This window comes from Hylobates moloch, unplaced genomic scaffold (genome assembly GCF_009828535.3).
Source record: "Hylobates moloch isolate HMO894 unplaced genomic scaffold, HMol_V3 SCAFFOLD_1, whole genome shotgun sequence".
NCBI classification, from domain to species: Eukaryota; Metazoa; Chordata; class Mammalia; order Primates; family Hylobatidae; genus Hylobates; species Hylobates moloch.
In genome coordinates, this window is record NW_026652276.1 from 59,345,708 (window position 1) to 59,365,788 (window position 20,081).

The 20,081-nt window shown below is 36.1% G+C and overlaps 1 protein-coding gene across 4 annotated transcripts in view; it reads left to right on the top strand.

Annotated features, from left to right (window-relative positions):
- The window catches only part of NCKAP1 (NCK associated protein 1), a 117,004-nt gene that overhangs the window by 20,955 nt on the left and 75,968 nt on the right, over nucleotides 1-20,081 (top strand). For 2 of the 4 annotated variants that reach the window (XM_032755210.2, XM_032755212.2), the window contains 4 exons: nucleotides 13,757-13,849; nucleotides 14,051-14,107; nucleotides 14,812-14,954; nucleotides 15,038-15,128. In XM_032755210.2, coding sequence (XP_032611101.1) covers nucleotides 13,757-13,849; nucleotides 14,051-14,107; nucleotides 14,812-14,954; nucleotides 15,038-15,128 — 384 coding nt within the window. The remainder of the gene's footprint in view (nucleotides 1-13,756; nucleotides 13,850-14,050; nucleotides 14,108-14,811; nucleotides 14,955-15,037; nucleotides 15,129-20,081) is intronic. The other 2 variants (XM_032755211.2, XM_032755214.2) reach the window with 1 other exon arrangement.

Genomic DNA, 20,081 nt, shown 5'->3' on the forward strand with positions numbered 1-20,081 from the left:
CTGGTGCTAAAAAAGTTGGGGACTGCTGCTCTAGAACTGAATTCTAGCTACGCCTTTGGACAGCTCTACAAGCTAAACAGAAAACTTTTTATCCAATATGGAACATGTGATTATCCTACCTTTTTTTTCTCTTTTGTGTTTCCCCCCTTGAGCTGTCACCATCCACTTGGTTATTTAAACTAGAACCTTCAGAATCCCTTTTGACTTGTAAAAAATATCAAACTGGTCATTTACGACTTGTCCGGGTTCCCCACTATAATGTCATTTGAATTTATCCCCTTCAGGTCTGCATTTCCTGCTGGGACAAATGCCATGTTAATCCAAACATTGATTTTTATGCCATCCAATCTCTCCTACTTTCGCCTTCCCTTCCTCTCTCCCTCCAACCTCCACCAGGGGAAGCAGAACAAAACAAAAAACAATCACTTTCTCTGAGGTACCCCACATCTGCAACTTCCTGGACCACGCACTCATCTTTGAATCCCTGTTGACTGGCATGTAGTAGGCCAACAAATAAGAGTTTGGTTTAGAAGGAATCACCTTACCGTAAAATAATGTAACTGGGAGTTGTAACAACATACTTCATCATGAATAAATATATATAACCTAATGGAAACTCAAAGGAATATTTGGTCCTGACCAATTAAGCATTGCCAGGATTTAAAGAATTTTGATACAGTGAGAATTAACTGAAATGTCAATGTTCTTTTAAAAAGGTATCATCAGTATTGAGTTGTGAATGACTCTTAGACATGTAAAAGTCTTTAATTCTATCTTGAACAAACAATAAATAAAAGAACTCCTCAGGAGATGCAAGTAAGCCTTGCTTTGATATATTTGGAAAGTAATTGAAATAGGTCAAATAGTGGCAGGGAATTGCATCAGCACTGGTGACCTACCTAAAGTGATTTAAATTTTTTGTTTTTTATTTTGCCTAAAGAACATGAATACATGATAATGAATAGTCCAGAAGAATTTAGGATGAAAAGTGAATATCTCCTAGTTTACTTTTTCCCACCCTAGTCATATTCCTCAGAGGGAACTTCTATTTTTAGAATTTCTACAGGTTACTGCTAGAAATATGCTTATTCCCTTATAACTTCAGTTACCAACTTTAGACAGTCTCTCTCCTATGCAGCAAAAGATGAGGATTTAGCTTGCTCAGTTTACTTCCCCTTACTTCCCCTCTCAAGCCTTTTTCCCAGTGTTTTTTGTTAGTATTTTTGGATCATTGATTACTTCCTTTTTTAACTTTATTATAGTTTTTTTTTTAATATCCTCATCCCTGGTTATTTATCCATTTATCGTTTTGTTTTCATGTTGTCAAAATTGTTAATGCTTTTTTTTGGTTCTGTAATTATACAGTGTTCTGATACTATATTTATTATATGTTGGTTGAAAAAAATTAAATATTAGTAAAGGCCTAAGTGCTTGGTTTGCATTTCTTCATTCCGTTGTCACACTTGGGGCTGTAAGATGAATAATATATTTAGCCTTAAAGAGAAAAGGAATCTCTCTTCCTAAATTCTGTCGTTTACTTAAAATTATTTTACAGTTTCATAGTTATACCACGACTTTCTGAAATTATAGTTATAAGCCTTTTTACTTTCTTTAAATTTATTTGGCCTGATAATCATGTCACCTTTTTATAATTTTTTTTTTTTCCTGGTGCCTACTCTCCTCTAACCTTCTGTCTTCTAACATCAATCTAGATAATTTGTAAAAGCCTGCTGTGTAGCTTTCATTATGGATTATATTTTTGTCTTCAGTGTAATGATTTTACCTGTGCTTTTCCACTGAATTTTCGTGAGTTTGAGAATACCCTAAAGTTGCATATAGAATTTGTGTGTGAATGAATTATTAAGCTTTTTTTCATATTCTCAAGGGTGGTTCTTATGATCCCAAAACACATCTATTTTAAAACATCTCCTTATCCTTTTTATATAATTACCTGTGGTTTCAGAATATTATTTTGTGCATCTTATGTGCTATATATTTTTGTCATACTAAACTATATTCATAACGTCTTCAACTCAAAGAGACTTTCTGCTTTCCTGGAAATGAGCCTGCCAATGAGCATTACCCTAGGGTTCCATAGCATAGCCTTCAAGTGTATACACTTCTGGCATCTGTAATCATTTTTCCATACTTTTCAAATTTCCTGAAGTTATATCTTGCCTCTAAGTGATAGTTTTTCAGCTTTCAAACAGTTGTTAGTCCGTTTGGCTGCAGTGGTGATTTTGATGCCCTTCATAGTAGCAGAGGACATTATCACTACCTAATCACCTATTGACCTTTAACTTTGGTTTCCTTGGTCATTTCTTTGGGGCCTTTAGCCACTTTTAACCTTGTACCTTTTAAGTACCTTTAGCATGTTATCTTCTCATTGTTTCTTCATGGCAGGTTCAATACTACCTTTTGTCAGATGTAAAGTTAATTGCCAAGATTGAAAATAACACAGTAAAAACTACAATGGAATAAATAACACATGTTGCAGAGTACTTAGTTTCTTTTATTCTTCCTAGTACTCATCTTGGCCAAGAATATTTTAAATAGGTACATTAATGGTCCCTGGCCAAGAGTATGCAGGCTAGTATACTATGTTAGTTCCCATTGTCTAGTGTAGGATAGAATGTGGAACCTAAGGAAAATATATTTGCTTGCTTTATTTTTTTTAAAGCAGTGTTGTATTTGGGGAAAGTATGTTTATACTTTCATTGAACAAATGGCCATGTTTCTTTTGCCTCTGGACTTTTTTTTACTCTCTGGAATAGTCTCTCTTTCCCATGTTCTTTTGCTAGGCTAACTTGTCTTTCAGGTCTGTGCTTAGATGTCACCATTCAGAGAAGCTTTCCCTGACCTTTCCAAATTAGTTTAAGTTCTGCATATGTATGTTTCCATCACATTCTCCACTGATTATTCATTTATTTATATAAGTCCTTTATCGAGCACCTTCTATGAGCCGAGTTCTGTTCTGGAAGAAGATTCCAGCAGTGAACAAATAGAAGTCTCTGTTCTTATAGAGCTTACATTATGTTGAACAGAAATAAATAATGAACAAATAAGAATATAATACCAGGTAAAGAGTTCTAGGAAGAACAAAGCAGGGTAAACGCATAAGACTATTGCCTGGCAGATGCTAATTTACTTAGGGTGACCAGGAAAGGCCTTACTGAGAAGAAAGCATTAGGGCAGAGATTTGAAGATATGAGGAAGTGAATTTAGCTAGGGGAGGAGCATTCTGTGCTGAAGGAACCGCAGCTCCAAAGGCTCAGGTGGGTGTATGCCTGGCATGTTCAGAAACAAGGAGGGCATTATGAGCAGAGTAGATGATTGAAGGGGACGGTGGTAGGACATGAAGTGCCATTGGTTGTAATGAATAGAAAGATCATATAGGGCTTTCTGGACCATAGTAAGGACCTTAGCTAATTACCCTGAGTGTGTTGAGATGCCATAGGAGGGGAGTAGTAGAGGAATGAAGTGATATGACTGTGATCACTATGGCTATTCGGTAGAGAATAGTCTGCAGGAGAGCAAAGGTGAAAATAGGGAGAATAGTTAGGAAATTTGCCATCATTGAGATGAGAGCTGATGGTGGCTTGGACTAGGGTGGTTGAGGTGAGAAATGTTCAGATTCTGGATATATTTTGAAGACAGAACCTATAGTATTTGCTGATGAATTGGGTGTTGGGTGTATGGACAGTGAGAAATAAGACTTGAAGGTTTTTGGCTTGAACACATGTCAAGATATAATGGAGTGAGAGAACAGGAGAAATAGGTTTGGGGTAGTGCAGTGGGAGTAGTACAGTGAATGCAGTGGGGGAAAAACCCAGTAGCTCAATAGTAAGACATGTTAAGTTTGAGAGGCTTACTGGAAATCTGAGTGCAGATATTAAATAGCCAATTGTTTATATGAATCTAGATCTCAGGTTAGGTTCAAGCTGTCAAGTTGCAGAAGATTATTGAGGGATTTGAGAGAGAGAGAAAGGAATGGAATAATCATCTAGGACAGTAGGAAAATGAATTGACGGAGAAATTTGAGTAGTATTACTCCTCAGTTATGGTCAATGATCATGAAATCAGGTTGAGATCAAAGTCAGCAAAGTATATGCTTTTCTGCTACTGTAAGTTTTATCAGAGAGTTATGAAAGAGAGGGGAAGGACAAGGCAGTAATTATAATGATGGGCCATTTAAAGTTAAGATGGATAAGAAAGTAGAGGGCCTGGGCACAGTGGCTCATGCCTGTAATCCCAGCAGTTTGGGAGACTGAGGTGAGTGGATCACTTGAGGTCAGGAGTTCGAGACCAGCCTGACCAACATGGTGAAACCCTGTCTCTACTAAAGAATAAAAAAAAAAAAAAAAAAAAAAGCCAGATGTGGTGGCATGCACATGTTTTCCCAGCTACTTGGGGAGACTGAGACACGAGAATCACTTGAACCTGGGAGGCGGAGGCTGCATTAAGCCGAGATCATGCCACTACACTCTGGGACAGAATGAGACTCTGTCTTTAAAAAAAAAAAAAAAAAAAAGGCATAAGAGGATTACAGTGAATGGATAGGAGGTCCCTCTGTGTTGAAAGAATTTGTGGAGGCAGAGTATTAGAGATTTTAAGTGGGAATTATTCTCCCAGTGATGCCACCTCACTTTGTCTCCAAATCTCCCAAGAACAACAGATGTCCAAAAAGGCCAGACAGAAGCCAGGATAATTTAAACATCAACTTTATTCCTGTTTACAGGCTTGAGAAAACTTAACATCAGCTGTCATGCCCTCTGTCAGTATGTATTCATGTACCAAAAATCATTCATGGGTACCTACTCAGTGCAGCCTCTCCTTTAACTTCCCTGTTTTGCTCAGCATTTTCACCACTCTTAGAAGCTCTGACCTTTCTTATTATGGTCTTTATCACACTAATATGTAGATTTTGTTTTTGTTGTTACCCTTTTCATGTTATTGCCAGTTGGTGAAAACCTTTGTCTTGAAGGGAACATGGGAATTGATCATAGTAGTTTTTACCATCTTTAAACCTTGCACCTAGAAGTTAATCAGCTTCTAAAACTGGATATTTACCTTAAAAAGAACAAAAAAGCCAACCAAACCAAAAACCAAAAACAAAAAACAATTGGGAGTTTCCTGTACATCTATATACACATCCCTCACTAGACAGTGAGCTTGTTTAGGGCAGGGTCAGTACTTTATTCATAGTTTTTCTCAGCTTCTCCCACAATGCCTGGTAATATAATAGGTTAAGATATTTGTTGTCTAAATGAATAATATGTTATTACAGTAACTCTTCACTTATCTGTACTCTTCATGTCACTTGCCTGTCTGAATCACATCTCAGAGTTAGGAAGAAAGCAATTCCACTTCTGGGACTTATCTGCAGAGAAATGAAAATATGTCTACCCAAAGACATGTTCATAGCAGAATTTGTTATTCATGATAGCCCCGAATTGGAAACAATTCAAATGCCTATTAACTGATGGATGAATAAACAAAATGTAGTGTGTACATTTAACAGAATACTATTCACCAATTAAAAGGAACAAACTACGATAAACGCTATAAAGTGAATAAGTGAAGCCAGATGTAAAAAGCTGCATATTGTCTGATTCTCTTTTATAGGAAATGTCTAGAAAAGGCAAGCTTATTGATACAGAGAGCAAATCGGTAGTTGATAAGGTCTTGGGAGTAACAGCAGGATTAACTGTAAATGGGCACAAAGGTTTGGGGTGATGGAAATGTTGTAAAGCTGGATAGAGTGAAGAGTTTCACAACTCTACTAAAATTATCTTTCACTTATGATGGGTAAATTTCATGGTAAGTAAACTGTACCTTAATAAAGCTGTAAAAAACCAAATGATTTTGAACAAGTAGAAACATATTCTAGAATAAATGAAGTTTATTCAGAGAAAAGCATTTTGGTTCTCCTATGACCAAACTTGTTGAGTCCAGTTAGGCAAAATTGTAAGAAGTATATTTTCTAACACTGTACATTAAAAGGAACTCTCATCAGGAGCAAATGATAATTGACAGAGAAATAAAAACTCTTAAGTATAGCAGGCAAGGACCATTTAATGTCAGATTATCTTGTACAAGTCAGTAGCATCTGAGGCCATCTTGACATAAATAAATCTGTATAATTATCAATTACAATGATGACATCTAATCAGTAAGAAAAGCTTGATTTATGCCTGGTGTACTGGTTTTGAAAGTAAGTTAATCACATATTAGAAAGGTTTTAAAAAATTATTAAAATTGAACATAAAGGAACTAACCTATTTATATTTCTATTCGTAATGGAAAATAGTGCCATTAAATGAGGTAAATTGTATTATCATTAATGCAATGTGATACCTTTTATACAAAAATGTTACACTTGACCAACCCCACTATACCACGGTATATAATTAGTGATTTTTGTAGTACTGATGATAAAATTAATTTCAAGTTTGTTTTAATTTGACCATCTATAGCCAGAATCTTAAATTTCCAAAAGTTTTAGCTGAGGCACATTAATGTGCTCAGGTGGTGAAATAGAAATTATTTTAATCTGTATTGCTGAACTTGATATTAATTGTTTCAGTTACCTATTGCTGCATAACAAGTCACCTCTAAATTTCGTGGCTTAAAACGATGGCAGCTTGTTTCTTACGATTCTGTGGGTTGACTGGGCAGTTCCTCTGCTGGTCTCACTGGTTTTAGGTTACCCCAGTGCATTCCACTGGTGCATTCTGGGGGATGGGCCCAGCTGGAACAGCAGGGATGCTGAAGTGCCCTTTCTCTATGTGATACGATATCTCAGGCTTCTTCACATAACAGCATGTCAGGGCAGTGTTCCAAAAGAGCAAAATCAGAAGTTATAAGACCTTGCCCTGGACTTAGAAGTGACTCGTTGTTTCTACTGCTTTCTATTGGTCAAAGCAAGTCACAAGGCCAGCCAAGATGGGAAGGGTGGGAAAATAGACAACAGTGCTTAATGGGAGAGGCAGTAGAGTTCTATTGCAAGGAGGCATGGACACAAATTTAAATTTTTTTTCCTTTGCGTTTCAGTTCTTTAATAGAAAACTCTTTGTGCATTCCAGAATTAATTTAAACAGAAGACTAGCAATGTGAACTTAGAGAAATATAACCTTAATTATAAAGTGAAAGAGTTGAATTAGATTTTTTAGAAGTTTGTCTGTGTAATTGATTATAATTAAATACAAATGTTTTATTTAGCTTGTCCCTACACTACTTTTATGTCATTGTATAGCAACTTGAATGTTGAAGTGTATTGAAGAAGTGTTTCAAGTTTTGGAATCTCATAGACCCGGATTGGCATCTTACCCTTTTCTGGTCTGTTTCTGTATCTGGAAAATGAGGATTAAAATGTATTTTGATTGAGAAGATGAAAACCATCTGGAGATGGATGGTGCCGATGGTTGCACAGCAGTGCAAATGTGCTTAAAGCCACTGAACGGCACACTTTGAAAAGGTTAAAATGGCAAATTTTATGTTATGTCTATTTTACCACAATAAGAAAAGTAATGTACCTTGAAAAAGTATTAAGAGGATTCAATTTAGTATACATCTTAAACACTCAGTAATTCAGTAATGCATATTTTACTAGGCTAGTGTTAGGATAAACAACCTTGCCTGCTTGCTTCCTTCCTTCCCTCCTTCCCTTCCCTCCTTCCCTTCCCTCCTTCCCCCCTCCCCCTCCCCCCCCTTTCCTCCTCCCCTTGTTGCCCAGGCTGGAGTACAATGGCACAATCTTGGCTCACTGCAGCTTCCACCTCCCAGGTTCAAGTGATTCTATTACCTCAGCCTCCAGAGTAGCTGGAACCACAGGTGGCTAACCTGCCATGCCCGGCTAATTTTTGTATTTTTAGTAGAGATGGAGTTTCACCATGTTGTCCAGGCTGGTCTTGAACTCCTGACCTCAGGTGGTCTGCCCACCTCGGCCTCCCAAAGTGCTGGGATTACAGGCATGATCCTCCGCACCTGGCCTGGAAACATTTTCCTAAAATGTATTTACTACCGTTTCCTCAGAAAAATGCATTTTTGAAATATTTACTGCCAGTAAAATCACTTTGTATATGAAAAAAGAAATATACTACAAAAGATTTTAAATAGGATTCTAAGGTTCTTTTAAAACATGACTATTCTTTGTGTTAATTAGAATTTTTAGGTAATCTTAAGAGATTTGCTTATATTTGATATGTATATGTCAGTCTCTTTGGTTGCCACTCATTTCTTTTATGCTTTCCTATGCTGGAAGGACATAATGTGAAGTATTTTACCCAACTTTGGGGATTTTATTCAAGGGATTAAATCAATTTAGAAACTCATTTGAGACATGAATTTATACCTACTGTCAAATTCATTTATGACTAGCAATGAAATTTTAAAATTGGTAGTATCTACTCTCCTTCACTGAAGAGAAGTGAGGTGAGGGAGTAAGCTATGCTAAGAAATGTTGAAGAGCACCCCAGACATGAGAAAGAACAAATGCAAAGGCTCTGCGGTGGGAACATACTTGGTGAATGCAAACACAGCAGGAAGACCAATATGATAACTATACTGAGTGAGGGTGGAGGAGCATGAAAGAAGATGAGGTCTTAGAGATAGACAAGGGCTTTGATTTAGACTTTATTCTGAGACACTGGTAAAGATTTTGTATTTTATTCTAATTGTGAGGTGAAACTGTTGGAATTAAGAAATGATTTTTGTATTGAAATAATGTTAGACTTATAAAAAATTTGCAATAATAGTATAGAGAATTCTCCTATATTCTTCACGTGCTGTTAACATCTTGCATAACATCAGTGGAATCAGTTTTTTTAGGGTAGTGTGGTGCTTTAAAATGTTCACTGTGGCTGGGCGTGGTGGCTCACGCCTGTAATCCCAGCACTTTGGGAGGCCGAGGTGGGTGGATCACCTGAGGTTGGGAGTTCGAGGCCAGCCTGACCAACATGGAGAAACCCTGTCTCTACTAAAAATACAAAATTAGCCGGGTGTGCTGGTGCATGCCTGTAATCCCAGCTACTCGGGAGGCTGAGGCAGGAGAATTGCTTGAACCTGGTAAGCAAAGGTTGCGGTGAGCCAAGATCATGCCATTGCACTCCAGCCTGGGCAACAAGAGCCAAACTCCGTCTCAAAAAAAAAAAAAAAAACAAAAAACAAAAAAACAAAACAAAAACAAAAATAAAAAACATTCACTGTGCTGCTGCTATGTGAAGAAGATTGAAGAGGCACGAGCAGAAGTACAGAGACCAGTTAGGATGCTACCGTAGGAGTCCACATGAGAGTTGATGACTAGGGTGGTAGCTGGGACAGTTTAGGCAGAGATTTACCCAAATAGCATCTCAGTACACTCTTATTTTAAACAGCCTGGCCTAGAATATCATACTAAGAATTTGAACAAAGCATTCCTTGAAACCAAACTTCTGAATTTGGTTGTTTTTTAAGAGGAACAAAATACTAGCAAAACTTAGATTAAGAAAAATAATTTATGAATAAGCAGTTTCAATAACAATAGAAGGTAATAATTGAAATGAGTGAATAAAAACTATACCCATGTTCCTTTGTATTCTCTGTAGGCACTGATTCATTATGGTAATTTGCCATTGCTTTTTCTTTGGAAGAATGAAATACTTTAGGATTTAGAATAAATAATAAATTTCAGTCAATTTTCTAGATACTTATATTTGTGTGGAAAATACTTCTTAATTGAACAAAGATTAATTACCAGGATTTTTCAGTATGGAGATAAGTTCTTTGCCATAAGCATGCCTGATATTTATCCTGTTTATTTACAGTTTTTACATATTTTACTTGAATATTTAGAATAATGACCCATAGCTAGAAAGTTTAAGGAAAGCATTATACAAATTCTTTGCTAAAATATTTGCATGTATCACATGAATATGCTTTTATAAGTATTAGTGTATTGAGGCCGGGTACAGTAGCTCATGCTTATAATAATCCCAGCACTTTGGGAGGCCGAGGCGGGAGGATCACCTAAGATTAGGAATTTGAGACCAGCCTGACCAACATGGTGAAACCCCGCCTCTACTAAAAATACAAAGAAATTAGCTGGATGTATGGTGCCTGCCTGTAGTCCCAGCTACTTGGGAGGGTGAGGCAGAAGAATTGCTTGAACTCAGGAGGCAGAGATTGCAGTGAGCCGACATCACACCACTACACTCCAGCCTGGGCAATAGAACAAGACTCCATCCCAAAAATAAATAATTAAAATACTAGTGTAGTGAATAGAATCAGTTTTTTCTCACAGTAGTACTTTTCTAATGTTCTGCTGTATAACTTCAAACAACGTGTTACCTATGTTCTTAGGCCATTTTCTGCTTTTTATTTTCTATAAAACGATGAGATTGAATTAAGAAAACTTTGTTCTAGATATTAATAATTTTTGGTAGTATACTCTCCCTCACTTTAGGAATTAAAATGTAGCATTTTTTGTAGTTGAAGCAAGAGAGTTGTAGACACTTTTGTTCTTCATTGTTGTAGTTGACCTCTTTCACCCTGGCTTTATGGAATTTATTTTCACTAAAATGGGGAACGTGATTGCATAGAGATACTGAGAGGATTGTGTGAGAGACCTGTAAAATGTTTGGAACAATCGATGCCTGACACACAATATATGCTCAGTAAATATCAGCTCTTATTAGAAATACTATGGGTAATATTGGGGAATATTAAAGTTTTATTATACTTATTTTGAAGAAGTGATCTGCAAGCTTCCTTTGTTATTCACTTAATATTTAATGTACAGCTTCTGGCTGTGAGGCATTGCTACATATTCTTATGTACATTGTCTTGGTTAATTGTCCACATCAGCTTCCATTTTGATGAGGAGGGTGTTAGGCTAGAGATGTTAAGTCATTTAACCATGGTTGCATAATAAGGTATGCTTTCTAGCATCACCTACCAAAACATATCGTCTGACACTGATAGTCTTTGAAGTTTGTCATTATAATCTCTTATCTGATAGATGTTTGCATTGGATACTTCCTGTGTCCAGAACTGTATGGTATGGACTGGGGAAATTAAAACTTGAGTTTGGTACACTAATTGTGCTGGAGATAGCTATAATAGAAGATAGAAAGTGATAGCTGCTGTTAGACATTGTACATGTTTAGAGGAGGGAAATGTTAGCATTTCAGGGAAGGAGTTCAATCAGGTGTGGTTTTCTGAAAATGGGATTAGCATTTAAACTAAGTGCTTTAGGAATAGTGGGGTTTGGACATGTTTAAATGGTGGGATTCTGACATTCCAGTAGAGGAAACAGTAAGAAAGCAGGAGGTGTGTATAGAAAATAGTGAATAGATTGTTTTGGCTACCAGATGTAGTGTGTGAATACATGTAGGGGAAATGTAGATTGGAAAAGTAAGTTAAGGCCAGATTTTGGAGGGCCTTGAAAGCTTGACTGTTTTGAATTTAGGTATCTAGTAGTTGTTTGATAAATGTTTGTAGCTAAGTAGAGTCTAGTTACATATGGCTTTGGGGGAAATAAAGTTGAATGAGAAATTTAGCCTATGAGATTTTATAAAAAAGGGAGACAATGGGCATGCAGAATGGTAGAAAGAACACTTTCAGAAGTAAAGAGATGAGATTTCCAATCTTGGCTCTATCATTAAGTAGTTGTAACTTTAAGAAGGTTCTTTTAAGGTCTGTATGTCTTAGGTTCTTAATATGGAAAATGAGGTTTGTATTTAAGACCATTTAAGGCTCATAGTAAGATGGTGACCGTATTTATTTATTGTTCAGACTAGGACACTGAAGTTGGAAGGAAAGGGGACACAATTAGTAAAATTACACTAGGACAACTAAAATAAATTGGGATTATTAAGCCTAATATAAACCAAATTATACCCTTCATATCTTACTATTATGAATGTACTTTCACCTATTGCATTTTGAAACTCAAGTTTAAAGTACTGAAAAGCAGGAAAAAGGACTAAGGCATCAATTCTAAATGTTTAATGTTGTCGAATAAGGTAGTAAGTATTCACTTGATGTTTTTGGAGTAGTAATGATTAAAATGTGCATATAAACATGGAATCGTTCTGAAACAGATTATGTTGTGCAAAATAGAGTCAGCTACTCTCATAGATGAAGCTAAAAATAGTCATTACAAGTATATATCTTAATTTGTCTTGTATTTAGGGGTAGTAATGAAATATTTCATTTGCGAATTTTTTTTTTTTTTTTTTTTTTGAGATGGAGTCTCATCTCTGTCACCCAGGCTGGAGTGCAGTGGCTCGATCTAGGCTTACTGCAACATCCTCCTCCCGAGTTCAAGCGATTCTCCTGTCTCAGCCTCCTGAGTAGCTGAGATTACAGGCATGCGCCACCACGCCCAGCTAATTTTTGTATTTTTAGTAGAGACGGGGTTTCACCATGTTGGTCAGGCTGGTCTCAAACTGCTGACCTCAGGTGATCCACCCATCTTGGCCTTCCAAAGTGCTGGGATTACAGACTTGAGTGTGAATATTTTCTAGATAGAATTACTTCTTTAAATGTCTTCAGGGAGTGCAATATTTAGGGTGGTTTACCCTATAATAGTAGGGTCTACCAGACTGCTGTGCTGTTTTAGATAGGCTTTTCGTGGTTAAAATATATATATATATATATATTCGTCTGATGTTAGGCTCACTGCTGTAAATTTTCTGACTTATCATAGTGGTTCAGTACAATTATGTATGGATGCATCTTCCCCCTAATGTTCCTGAGTGTAATTCAGAACTATATGGAGGCCTCAGCATTGTATGGGCTTTGATAGCAAATCTGCTATTTTGAGCCACTTATATTTTCCAGTTTTCTCATGTTCTGAATAAACTTCTCACACATTTAATATGTGTTTACAACACATGGCTATCTTGTTAAAAGGCAGATTCAGATTCAGTAGATCTGAGGTAGGCCTGAGATTCTGCTTTTCTAGCAAGCTCCTAAATGATGTGGGAGTGGCTATTCAATAAACTACGCTCAAGAGTGTCAAGGTTCTAGATCATTTACTGGAATTCTGAGAATCTTATAAGGCATTAAAAATAGCTAGATTCTTTTAGAAATTATATCAATAGTTGATTTTAAAAGAAAAATTGGGACTTTTGTAAATCTAATTATACAGTTGATTAAAATACTATTTGTCTTTCACATTTCCCTCTTTCATGTCTTAACTCTAGTTTTGCTTCTTTCTCATTTCTTTTTTGTTGTTGTGGTTTTTGCTTTTGTTTAATATATTATTGTGTTTTGTGGATCTGGTCAGGGAACCGTTACCGTATTTTATGTTTGTATCTACATTTTATTTTGCATGCGTAACGTGGCTTTACCTGGATGTTCTTTTTGGTAAGTTCCAAATTTATATAGCATATTGTTTTTTTGTAGTGTGAGTTGTAATGTTTTTCACCTTCTTTTCTCCCACTTCTAGTAATGTGATCATGCTCATGACTTGTTTTTAATTTTTTAAGAGTTCATTTGATACTTTTTTCCCTAACACTTTCAGATTTTCCTTAATAGTAGCGCAATTTGGTACTAATATGCTTTGATTTGTTTTATAGCCTCACACTGTCAGTTGCTGATCACTATTAGCAGTTGCCGTCTCGAGTACTTTGGTTTTTTAAAAAGCTGTAATCATCTAGAAATATTCTAAAAGCTTGTGCTTCCATATAGCAGTCATAAAAGAAGATAGTTTGTAGTAAAATTAAATACTTTTGTTCTCTATGAGCAATGCATTCTAATTTTGTTTTTACAGCAACAGCTTGCACAACTACAGAAAGAAAAATCAGAGATTCTGAAAAATCTGGCATTATATTACTTCACATTTGTAGATGTTATGGAATTTAAGGTACGTATTGTAATATATAATATTTAACATTTCAGAAGTAGATTTAAATGTTTATTAATTGTGTGAATTGCTGTGTCACTTGTAAATAATAAAATAGAAATTCTTCCAGAACTGAAGTTTAAACATATCTTATTTGTTTGTGTTTTATGAATTTAAACAGATTTATACAGATAAAAGATTAAAATAAGTATTTCTTTTCAGGACCATGTTTGTGAGTTGCTGAATACTATTGACGTTTGCCAAGTCTTCTTTGATATTGTAAGTATCATTTTCCGAAAAACGTCCAATTATTCTGTTTCCAGAAGAGCTCAGGGGACCAATTTCTCTTCTTTAGCTAGATTATGTAACTAGCATATAAAGTTTTAGCATTATTAATTTGGCTTGTTTTATAGCTTTTTAAAAAGTAAAGTATGTATTCTTTTTATTTGTTTTGATTGTCACTGAGTATAAGTCTTGTACATATTGGGAAATACACGTTAACTTTAGTATTTTATTTAATAAGCCCAATTTTGAAAAGTTAAGTGGACAATATTTTCTCTGTAAAAGGCATACTTGATGGACTCTTTCTTAGTATGATAATTTTTAGATAAAAGAAGTCAAAGTGAAAATTGTCTCCATTTACTTAATGGTGAACTTTAAAAAGAATAATTTTTTTCCTCTTTCGTGAGATTGACACCAGTGTTCCTTATTATTCTGGCTTTTATTCTTTTGAACCGTTACCAGTTTGAATATAGTGATACAAGCTCTTTTTCTTTCATCCACAGAATTGTGTCAAACACAAAGCTGTTATCTGTAACTGTCAAATTTTAGATGTGCTTTTAGTGAAAGGAATTAGCATTTTAGAATGGGGATAAAATAAATACAGAAAATTATTAGCTCTCAATAGCTTCTATGAAGATTTTGTATGTGTTTAAAATTTTAAGAAATAGGAAGTAGTTGAACTTGATTTTTTTTTCTCCTAGACTGTAAACTTTGATTTAACAAAGAACTACTTAGATTTAATTATAACCTATACAACACTAATGATACTGCTGTCTCGAATTGAAGAAAGGAAGGCAATCATTGGATTATACAACTATGCCCATGAAATGACTCATGGAGCAAGGTAGATGTGCATTATAAAAGTCTTTCTAAAATGCTCGGTTTGATGGATTACAACTCATTGAAATTTGATATGTCTGTTTTAAGTGACAGAGAATACCCACGCCTTGGCCAGATGATTGTGGATTATGAAAACCCTTTAAAGAAGATGATGGAAGAATTTGTACCCCATAGCAAGGTAAGAGGCAGTTGTTAGGCATATGAGAGAGTGGGCATATAACATAGCATGAGGATGGATGGTTGGATAAAGGGATAATCTTCTTTTTGAAAAATACTATAATGGAATATAAGTAATAGTTATGTGTCTTTTATCTAATTATAGACAGAACTAATTAATGAGATTCAGAATAGTATATAGAGACTCAAGAATATATTGATTGATTTCATTATAGTTTTTTAGATTTTAATATAGCACTAAACAATAGGATTTACTATATGGTATTTGAGAGGGTCTGTTCTCACACTAATGGGTTTTAATAGAAATTCTGCAAATTATAGTATAATATTTGTCGAGTTACTTAACTAACCTCATGATACCTCAGTTTTCTTATCAGTAAAAATGGAATAATAATAGCACTTATTTCATATGGTTCTTATGAGAATTAAATGAATTCATTAAAAAGTACAGTGTTTGATAAATTTTAACTTTATTATAGTCTCTTAATAAAAAAAGACAGGGGTTTTATGAAAATGATTTGAAATGACTATCTTTTAAGAGATATTAAAAATAGTTCTTAATGAAATAATTTTGGTTGTAAGTAGTCTTGTCATTATGGATTCTCTGCAGAAGGGCTGATTCACAGAATGGTAGTTTCTGAACACTTCAAGGAAATTCATAGGTATCTCATCCAATCTCATTATTTATAGCTAAGGATTAAGGTCTGGAGCAGTATCATGACAAGGTAAGTCATTTGGTAACAATAGTGGCAAAACTAGAACTGAAGCCCAGGATACTAGGATCTTGGTCTACATTGTTCTCTTTGAATCATGAAAGTTAAACGATTTACCTTGTGTGAGTCTGTGCTTTTTTCTTTTTCTTTTTCTTTTTTTTTTTTTTTTTTGAGATGGAGTCTCGCTCTGTCGCCCAGGCTGGAGTGCAGTGGCGCAGTCTCGGCTCACTGCAACCTCCGCCTCCCGGGTTCACGCCATTCTCCTGCCTCAGCCTCTCCGAGTAGCTGGGACTACAGGCGCCCGCCACCACGCCCGGCTAATTTTTTGTATTTTTAGTAGAGATGGGGTTTCACCGTGGTCTAGATCTCCTGACCTCGTGATCTGCCCGCCTCGGCCTCCCAAAGTGCTGGGATTACAAGCATGAGCCACCGTGCCCGGCCGCTTTTTTCTTTCTTTGAGGCAGCGTCTCGCTCTGTCGCCCCAGCTGGAACGCAGTGGTGCAATCTCAGCTCACTGCAACTTCCGCCGCCCGGGCTTGTGATTCTCCTGCCCCTGCCTCGAGAGTAGCTGGGATTACAGGCATGCACTACCATGGCTGGCTAATTTTTTGTATTTTTAGTAGTGACAGGGTTTCGCCATATTTCCCAGGCTGGTCTCAAACTCCTGAGCTCAGGCAATCCACCCACCTCAGCTTGCTGAAGTGCTAGGATTACAGGCATGAGCCACTGCGCCTGGCCACTGTGCTTTTTTCTTGACATACAGTTAGCACCAATAATTTTCTTTGAATTTTTTTACTCCCATGAAAATTCTGAATAATTTTTTCCAGATTTGCATAGCTACATTATACACAAATTTATATAGGTTTTCTGTCTTGGAACTGGTTGAATCATTAGTTTGTAAGAAGCTAGTAGATGGCATCAGTTTTGAAATTTAAAAAAATCAGCATTTTAGTTGGAAGTATCAGAATTCCTCAAAATGCTGCACATATTATGGTCATCTCCTATCTCTAATATCAGTAGTGGTTTTTCCCCACCCGGAACTGTCTTTTCTATTCCGCTCCTCTTTTCTCTCTGGATCTGTTTAGGATTTTTCCCTAATCATGTATGGTCTTGTTTTTATTTAGCTATTTTAGATTTGGTTCTTTATCCACTTAGGTGTTGAAAATTTCCTTGACAGCCTCTTGAAAATTCCAAGCTAGGCTCTCAGCTATCTTTTTAAGTTCTATATAGTCATTAGCACATTAACATATTCAGTATATAGTAGGTTATTGATAATTACATAGGACAATTCATTCAAATTTAGACCACTTATTTTCCAATCTTGATTTTTTTCTAATATTCTATGATACCTTAGAATTTTTATAAAACACTATTGTTTATTTGCCAGGGTTTGTTTTTCTGTTTCTTGTTTAGATTCATGGGGTACGTGTTCAGGTTTGTTAAATGAGTATATTGTGTGATGCTAGGTTTGGGCTTCTAATGATCCCGTTTTCAAAGTAGTGAACATGGTACCCAATAGGTAGTTTTTCAGTTCTTATCCCCCTCCTTCCCACTTTTGGAGTCCCCAGTGTCTGTTGTTTCTTTGTGTCCATGTGTACCCAATGTTTAGCTTCCCCTTATAAGTGAGTACAATCAGTATTTGGTTTTCCGTTTCTGCATTAAATCGCTTTTGATAATGGCCTCCAGTTCCATCCATGTTGCTGCAGAAAGACATGATTTTGTTTCTTTTTATGGCTGCATAGTGTTCCATTGTGCATATATACCACACTCTCTTTATCCAGTCCAGTGTTGATGGGCACCTAGGTTGATTCCATGTCTTTGCTATTGTGAATAGAGCTGCAGTGAACATACGAGTGCAAGTGTGTTTTTGGTAGAACAGTTTATTTTCCTTTGAGCATCTACCCAGTAATGAAATTGCTGGGTTGAATGGTAATTCTATTTTTGGTTCTTTCAGAAGTCATCAAACTGCTTTCCACAGGGTTTGAATTAATTTGCATTACCACCAACAGTGTATAAGCATTTCCTTTTCTCCAGTAGCCTTGCCAACATCTGTTATTTTTTTGACTTTTTAATAATTGCCATTCTGACTGGTATAAGATGGTATCCCATTTTACCAGTGGTTTTGATTTGCATCTCTCTTATGATTAGTGATGTTGAGCATTTTTTCATATGTTTGTTGGCTGGTTATATGTATTCTTTTGAGAAGTGTTTATTCACGTCCTTTGCCCACATTTTAATGGGGTGGTTTGATTTCTTCTTGTTGATTTAAGTTCCGTATAGATTCTGGATATTAGTCCTATGTTGGGTACATAGTTTGCAGTTATTTTCTCCCATTCTGTAAGTTGTCTCTTTATTTTGCCTTTGCTATTCAGGCTGTTTTTTGGTTCCATATATATTTTAGGATAGATTTTTCTAATTCCGTGAAAAATGACAGTAATTTGATTGGAATAGTGTTGAATCTTTAAATTGCTTTGGGCATTATGGTCATTTTGATGATATTGATTCCTCCAGCCCATGAGCATAGAATGCTTTTCCATTTATTTGTGTTATCTGTGATTTCTTTCAGCACCGTTTTCTAGTTCTTCTCTTAGAGAGGTTTCACCTCCTTGGTTAGGTGTATTCCTAGTTGGTTTTTTTTTTTTGTGGCTATTGTAAGTGGGATTGCTTGCCCTTCCTTCCTTCCTTCCTTCCTTTTTTTTTTTTTTTTTTTTTTGATGGAGTCTCACTCTTGTCACCCAGGCTGGAGTGCAGTGGTGCCATCTTGGCTCTTGGCTCACCGCAACCCCCACCTCCTGGGTTCAAGCAATTCTCCTGCCTTTGCCTCCTCAGTAGCTGGGATTACAGGTGCCTGTCACCACACCCAGCTAATTTTTGTATTTTTAGTAGAGATGGGGTTTCATAATGTTGACCAGGCTTGTCTCAAACTCCAGACCTCAGGTAATCAGCCCTCCTTGGCCTCCCAAAGTGCTGGGATTATAGGTGTGAGCCACCATGCCTGGCCAGGATTGTATTCTTGAGTCCTCAGCTTGAATGTTATTGGTGTATAGAAATACTGCTAGTTTTTGTATGTTGATTTTTGTATCCTGAGACTTCACCGAAGTCATTTAGTTTTCTAGGTATAGAATTATATTGTCAGTGAACAGAGATAATTTGACTTCCTTTTTTTCTATTTGGATGCCTTTTATTTCTTTCTCTTGCTTGATTGCTCTGGCTAGGACTTTCAGTCCTATGTTGAATAGAAGTGGTAGGAGTACAGACACCCTTGTCTTGTTCCAGTTCTTAGGGGAAAGCTTCTAGCTTTTGCCCATTTCGTATATTGGCTATGGGTTTGTCATAGATGGCATTGCTTATTTGAAGTATGTTCCTTTGATGCCTAGTTAGTTGAAAGTTTTATCATGAAGGGATATTGGATTTTATCAAATGCTTTTTCTGCATCTATTGAGATGATCATGTGGTGTTTTAAAAATTTTTGTTTATGTGGTTAATCACATTTATTGATTTGCTTATGTTGAACCAACCTTGCATCCCAGGAATAAAGCCCACTTAATCATGGTGAATTAACTTTTTGATGTCCTGTGGATTTGGTTTGTGAGTATTTTGTTGAGGATTTTTGTGTCTATGTTCATCAGGGATATTGGCCTGTAGTTTTCTTTTTTTGTTGTTGTATTTTTGCGAGATTTTGGTACCAAGACGATACTGGGACTCATAGAATGGTAAGGAGGAACCCCTTCCCCTCAACTTTTTGAAATAGTTTCAATAGGATTATGTGTCTGGTAGAGTTCAGCTGTGAATCTGTGTGGCCCATGGCTTTTTCTGGTTGGTAGATATTTTATTACTGATTCAATTTAATTGCTCATTATTGGTCTGTTCAGGATTTCTGTTTATTCCTGGTTTTATAAAGCAAATCTCAATAAATTAAAATCATGCCAAGCATCTTCTCAGACCATACTGGAGTAAAAATAGAAGTCAATACCAAGAGGAATTCTCAAATCCACACAAATACTTGGAAACTAAACAATTTTATCCTGAATGACTTGGGTAAATAATGAAATTAGGGCAGAAATAAAAAAATTCTTTGAAACAAATGAAAATAGCAACACAACATACTGAAACCTCTGGAATGTGGCAAAAGCCGTGTTAAAAGTTTATGGCACTAAAAAGATGATAAAAATAGCTCAAATTAATAACCTAACCTTGCACTTATAAGAACGGAAAAAGAAGAATGAACTAAACTTAAAGCC